This window comes from Manduca sexta, chromosome 22 (assembly GCF_014839805.1).
Source record: "Manduca sexta isolate Smith_Timp_Sample1 chromosome 22, JHU_Msex_v1.0, whole genome shotgun sequence".
Taxonomy (NCBI): Eukaryota; Metazoa; Arthropoda; class Insecta; order Lepidoptera; family Sphingidae; genus Manduca; species Manduca sexta.
The window spans coordinates 12,493,221-12,500,599 of NC_051136.1; the positions used below are offsets into that span (position 1 = coordinate 12,493,221).

General features: G+C 36.0%; 1 protein-coding gene across 1 annotated transcript; it reads left to right on the top strand.

Moving 5' to 3' along the window:
* The first annotated feature begins 2,307 nt into the window (after window positions 1-2,307).
* LOC119190216 (uncharacterized protein K02A2.6-like) lies at window positions 2,308-4,177 on the top strand. Its single transcript, XM_037441554.1, has one exon. It carries the CDS (start codon window positions 3,093-3,095, stop codon window positions 4,056-4,058), a length of 966 nt encoding a protein of 321 aa, XP_037297451.1. The 5' UTR covers window positions 2,308-3,092; the 3' UTR covers window positions 4,059-4,177.
* Window positions 4,178-7,379: the final 3,202 nt, after the last annotated feature.

A 7,379-nucleotide genomic window follows, 5' to 3' on the forward strand; every position in this document is an offset into this window, starting at 1 on the left:
AACCCTACCTAATTCTATACTTCAAATATCATACAAACGCTATCGCAATTTTTACATGAATTACTTCTAAGACTTAAATCCAACTATGAAAGCCAACAACTAACGGGAAACTTAAAAAACTCAAAAAACTTTGGCAAACTGTTAAAGACATTTGTAGCTTTCCAAAGCCGCAGAATGATTCCACAGATTTAATAAACACTAAAGAACCCCGCAGGTCTATAAACCGTTGTAACGAGTACTTTTCACAAATTGGTCAGGAGTTGGCTCACAATAGCCTAACTCGATTGAACACAACGGAAAATGTTCTCGCCTCAGGCATTAAAACGGTAGATGGCCCTACACATTCTTTATTCTTACATCCCACAACAATTGAAGAAGTTGATGACACTATTATGCAACTTAAGGATGGTAAAGCTCCTGGCTTCGATCAGTGTACCTCATCTCTATTAAAGCTTTTAAGATCTTCTATAGCTGAACCTTTAACTTATGTTTTTAATTTAAGCATAACTACAGGAATATTCCCGGCTATATGGAAAAATGGGTATTGTGTCACCGATCTTTAAGGATGGTGATAAGTCGATGCCTACAAATTACCGACCTATCACACTGTTAAGTATTATTTCTAAGTTACTTGAGAAAATTATAAACAAACGTCTAGTAACCTTTCTCGAAAACACAGACTTATCTCCCCAACCAATATGGCTTTCGACGAAACAAATCTACAGAAGATGCTGTGCTACGATTAATAAATATAGTCACTTCAGCTTTGGATAGCAATAAAAATTGTCTAGGCGTGTTTCTCGATCTCACTAAAGCTTTTGACACGGTCTCCGTATCCATCCTTCTTAAAAAGCTTGAAAACTTAGGTGTCAGGGGTGTTGCTCATGACTGGTTCGACAGCTATTTATCCAACCGCCGACAGTGTGTTAAAATAGGTACACACCTTAGCGACGCACTCCCCATAAGCTACGGTGTACCACAAGGTAGCATTCTTGGCCCTACATTATTCATCGTATATATGAATGACCTGCTAAACATTTCAATAAATGATGCCGACACTATATGTTATGCGGATGACACGGTTGTCATCTTTCAAGGTGTTTCATGGGATGCAGTATTTAAGACGGCAGAATCTGGGTTGGCGAAATTAGCACAGCGATTGAATGATAGCCTACTGACAATTAATAATCGCAAAACAAAATACGTTGCTTTCCATAAAACACGAGCATCAAAACCCAACACGCCCCATAATCTTTTTATTCATTCCTGTGCCTCGTACCAAGATTACCCCACAAACCCACTTCCTGCAGTTGTCCTTCCATTGACTATGCTAACACCATTAAATACCTTGGCATTCTTCTCGATGAAAATCTCTCTTTTAAAAATATATTTCGTATTTATCGGGGAAACTAAGGAAATCTATCTATTTCATGAAATCTCTGCGTAACTCTGCATCTTCATCCATTTTACTCTTAGTTTACAAAGCGATATGTCAATCTAGTCTCACATACTGTATATCTGCATGGGGAGGGGCCGCAAAATCTACTCTCTTAGAGCTCGAAAGAGCTCAGCGGGCTGTTTTAAAAGTCATGTTACGAAAACCCTTTAGATTCCCTACAGACGACTTATACAAGGAATGTAAAGTATTAAGGGTTCGCCAATTATACATTAGCAAAGCAGCTATCGCAATTCATAAGCGCGTTTTAAACTCTGAAGAATTTGTCAATTTGTGTTCTCGACGCACATATAGAATCCCCCTGCCGTTGATAAAGTCGAGTTTTGCTAGACACCTACCAAACTATATGCACTCTTTCATATACAATAGAATTTGTCAGCAACTGAATATAAAGCTCTTGACTTGTAAGAAAGCAAAGTACACATTGGAAAAATGGTTGCAAGACCTTAACTACGAGGATACTGAGAAAATTCTAACGGGTTTTGTTTAGGACGCAAACAAACAAACACCAAACACACACACACACACACACACACACACACTCACATACACACACTCACACACACACATATATATTGCATTTACGTATTTCTAATAAGCTCATATTTATTCATACTATATTTATATATATTTTTTACCATTAATAATACCGAAGATGTGAACCGGATTTGGTCGCCATATGAAAATGTAATTGTATATTGTTAATTCTTATTTGGTTAACTGCGATACGGGCCTGGAGCCTAGTGCAGTGACCGCCGTGAATTGATGTAACTAATGTGAACTGAACCTAAATATATTTCTATTTCTATATTTCTATTTCTATAATCATATTTGGCGAGTTGATTGTTAGAGGTGTTGTTATTGTGTTTATTGATGACATTCTTATTCCAGCAGAGGATAAGTACCAAGCCTTAGAACGCTTGAAGGAGGTCCTGAAGGTAGCGTCAGAATATGGATTATGCATCAATTGGAAGAAGTCTCAGTTATTAACAAGAAGAGTAGAATATCTTGGTCATGTTATTGAGAATGGTATTGTGATGCCATCCCCAGGGAAGACGGATGCTGTTACAAAATTTCCTGAGCCATGCAGTTTAAAGCAGCTACATAGTTTCCTAGGTTTGTGCTCATACTTTAGAAAGTTTATACCTAAATATGCACTTATAGCCAAGCCTCTCACGGATTTATTAAAAAAGAATAGCCAGTTTAAATTTACTGATGAGCATAGAGCTGTTTTTCATGAGTTAAAAATGAAGTTAGCTTCCAGACCTGTGCTGAAAATTTATAATCAATATGATGAAACAGAATTGCATACAGATGCATCAAGTGTGGCCTATTCAGCAATTTTAATGCAAAAGGGTGGAGATGGAGCGATGCACCCAGTTCATTACATGAGCCGGAGGACAACAGATGCACAAGCTAAATATACAAGCTATGAGCTTGAGGCACTAGCAATAGTTGAAGGGGTAAAAAAATTTAGGCACTATGTGTATGGGAAACATTTCAAAATAGTTACCGACTGTAAAGCATTCCAAATGACTCTTAATAAAAAGACTTGGCTTTATCTACTAGAGTTGCTCGGTGGATTTTACTTTTGCAAGATTATGATTTTACTGTAGAACACCGTCAAGGTACTGAAATGAGACATGCTGATGCGCTTAGTCGAAACCCATATGTAGGAACAATAACTTCTAACTTGCATAAGGATATGCAGCATGCACAGGATGGTGATGAAGGTCTTAATGCAATAAAGAAAATTCTAGAAGATGGAGGGTCGTACAAGGATTATTACTTAAATCAGGGATTACTTTATAAAGGGCCAGAACACCAATTGGTTGTGCCAAGTGCTATGGAGACTGAGATTATTAAAAGAGCTCATAACAATGGTCATTTTGCCAAGAAGAAAACATTAGATTTGATAAGCAAAGATTATTATATTGATAAAGTAGGAAGAAAAGTTGAAGATTTTGTTGCATCATGCATACCCTGTTTATTATCAAATAGAAAGGAAGGCAAAAAGGAAGGTTACCTTAATCCCATTGATAAGGGTGATACCCCATTGCATACCCTACATTTAGATCATGTTGGACCACTGACGGAGACTAATAAACAGTACAACCACATTCTTACTATAATTGATGCATTTACCAAATTTGTTTGGTTATTTCCGTGTAAAAGTACAACTACCAAAGAGGTTTTGATTAAATTAGAAGTATTGCAGCAAACGTTTGGAAACCCTGAACGGGTTATCACAGATCGAGGTACTGCATTTACCAGTAATGATTTCCAGCAATACTGTATTAGGGAGGGTATAGAGTGCTGTCATATTACTACAGGAGTTCCAAGAGGGAACACTCCTTATATTTTCTACAATAAAAATTGTAGAAAATATAAGGAGGGAGACATTGTAGCAATAAAGCGAACCCAGTTTGGTCCTGGAATGAAGATAAAACCTAAATACTTGGGACCGTACCGGATCACCAAAGTCAAAAGATTTGATAGGTATGATGTAGAGAAAGTGGACCAATCCACTGAAGGCCCAAATAAGACATCTACAGCGGCAGATCTTATGAAACAATGGCCAGATAATATTAATCAAAAGTAGAGTTCTCTTTGTAAGGTAATTGTAATTGGTAGAAGTTGATAAATGGAGAGGAATGGTAAGGAATGGAAATAGGAAAAGGGAAAGAATTAAAAGCTAGTAATGATAGAGTAATCTTTTATTGCCATATTACAGGTTACAGAATTGTTTACATTATTGGAGCACAATATAATAAAAAAAAAAAAAAAAAAAAAACAAAATGTATGTTAATTTTGTTATGTGAAGTGTTAGTTGTAAGTTTGCTACAAAAAAGAAAATGTGTATTTTGTGTGTGAATTTACTATGTGTGTAATTGCTGTGTGTGTGAATTTAATATGTGTGTAATTGCTGTGTGTGTTTGTTAAGTGTGTCTGAGGGAAGACAGAATGCAGGATGACCGAGTGTAGGAGTGTAAGAAAGGTGTTGAGTGAAACGGAATGTAAAATAAGTGTGTGAAAGGGACAGATAGTGTTAAGAAGGTGAGTAAAAGAGATAGAATGAAAGTAATGTTAGACGACGACGTATGTAGAAAAAGAGAGAGTAGGATTAAGTCGTATTTTTATTATAAGACGGTCATTGTGATTTTTTTAAAAAAGTAAAGTAAGTTTACGGTATTTTTGGTGTTTGCACTTCCCGTGATCCCACATAAATATTTACTCATGAAGAACGAACTTTGATTACGTATCCCGCAGCTCAATCTTATATGGCTACCGTGCCATGTATTGCGTGCTGCCTCGGGTTTGGTTCGCGAGATAAAATAACTGGACAATGTATAGAAATAAATAAGTTGAAAATTCGGAATTTAAAAACTCGGTCAGATCAAATTAGACTCAGAGCCTGGTCGCGACACTCACGTCGAAGGGGAAGTGACATGCTATGTTAAACTCAGTGATAAAAACATAAGACATATTTATGCAGTCGGATAAAAAATCGAAAGCGGAATACATTCTAATTAGTATGCCGCCACCTCTATTTCATTTAACTACCGATCAATTTCAAATTTGGATTATTTACCCTATGACGACGATATTTCATTATTTTGTTGTGCAAATTAAGCTCATTGTATTTCACAGCAGTGAAGTTTGTTCGAAATCTGTTTAACAGACAACAAATCACAATTTGTATAGATTTTGTTCCTGGCTGAGACTGTCTTTAAGCAAGAGGAAAGTATAAATAAATATAAACTGAATTTTCATATTCAAATCACTAATTAAGAGATCACTCCTACATACAAATTCTCCTTAAATATATTAGCGTAAACAACATTAACTACGTTATTCATATGAGATGTAGGTATAATTAATTTCTAAAGCATATTTTTTTCCACTTCCTTTTACTTCGCCTAGCTAATTAGCTTTGAAAAAAAAAGGAGTAAAGTAAAAGCGGCGAAAACCTAATTGAGAGAGAAACGGACTGCCGAGACGAATGTCCGCAGATTCAAAATCCATGGACCTCTGACTTTTCCAAAAATTATATGTATATACTTTATGAATTATTGCTTGAACATTGGAGAAAAATATCACGAGGAAATCTGCATACTTGGTTAGTTCGTTATAATATTTTTGAGGGTATGTAATGTCTGCCAATCCGCACTAGGTCAGCGCGGTAAACTAATGTTCAGTAGGATATTTTATTTTATGAATTAAATAAGGTTAAGCCACGAAACTCTTCTTTGCTTCAAAGGAGAAAGTGGTAAAGTTAAGCTTCTGCCTAAACAAGTTGATATTCGTAAGTTTATTGTTATTCTATTCTATGCAATATAAATAATTACAAACTACCTTTTTAAAATAATATAGGCTCCCAACACCTCAAGGTTGAAAATTGATAAAATAAACCACGAATTAAAACGTCTGCATATTCTCTATAGATATCGATATAAAAATGTGTTAATATAGTATATATTCATTAATCCCATTTTCCCTTCGATTACATTTGATGAGGCCTAAAGGGAAGGATCAACCAAGGTCAATTATCTTCCGCTTCTTAACCTGGAATAAACATCGGAGTAAGCCAAGTTCACCCTAAACCACATAAAAACAAATGTCTTCCTCCTGACTCTGAAACTACAACTATTATAGGATTACAGGGTTTTGGGTATCACGAAGTTAACGTTACGTAAGGGTACAGTATTTTTTAACCTTCGCCAAAAGATGGATATTATAAGTTTCTTGTTTATCTGTGTAATTGTTTGTTTGGTTGTGGCAACTTCCATACGAATGGTCTGATTTTAATGCGGGGTTTTGTTTTTTATTGATTAGTGTCGCTGCCTTTTTCTCACAAGGAAAGCGAATTTTCAATATAAAAATGTATACCGCTCAGATTGTGATAGGTCTATAGTATGCGAGTGATCGTCTGGGTATAACTGCAATATTACTTCTACCGTGAAACAGTGTTCATACTTCATATATATTTGGAGTACTATGCAGTGTATACTGTACATTGTTTTGTAATTAAATGTTATGGTGTTGCTTTTGTTTATTTTTCTATTTTTTTTTTCTTTGGCCGTATCGCTTACGAGCAGTATAACGGCATCTTGCCATTGCAATAAAAAGAAGGAATAACCAACTTCCCGTGGTTATTTTGAAAAACACAGCAACAGCTTGAAGTAATACCCTGTTCAAACAAAGCAACAAAGAAAAACTTAAGCAATAGGATTTGCACACCGAAGGGAAAGCGTCATACGGAAGCCATTAAGGGTCCCCTAAAGTAAGCAAACTCATGAATTTGTGCAGTATTTCTCGCGTTTCTGTTAACCTTCCCGAACCTCGTCAATATTTAACTTCTTCCATAAACGATCGCTAAGGAAACAACAGCATACGGCCACTTACCAAGAATTTGTTGAATAACTTACACATATATACAGAATCACGCCTTTTTCCCTTTTCAAGGGTATGCAGAGATGTCATCACAACCGCATCTTGTCCACCAAGGTCTTATGTAAGAAGGGGCGAGTCTTTTGCTACTCCAAGTTACAATTAAACATTGTAACTCGAAAAGACATTTATTTTCAACATACCTTTAACATTTTTTGGTAGTTTTGTAGACATATTTTATACCATGTATAATATCTTTCCCGTGTTAAAACTGTCTCCAATAAATAAATGTGACTAGTAGTAATAATAATAAATTAATTTGTTAGTGGTAGGATATATTTTATATCCGCCCGGATAGCGACTATCGTACACAAGATGTTAAAACCCGCCATAGCGGCCCACGTAAGTGTGTCGCGTTCCAAGATCAGCCTATGAATATACAAATCCAACAGGCCGGCATAATTGTGTCGACTGTCGAGGCGTAATCATCTCTCGTCAGTCGACACTCTATTGGACCCCACTCCACTTACCA

What these genes read in the sequence shown, in the direction of transcription:
- LOC119190216 (XM_037441554.1), top strand. Translation starts at nt 3,093, where the DNA reads ATGAGACATGCTGATGCGCTTAGTCGAAACCCATATGTAGGAACAATA.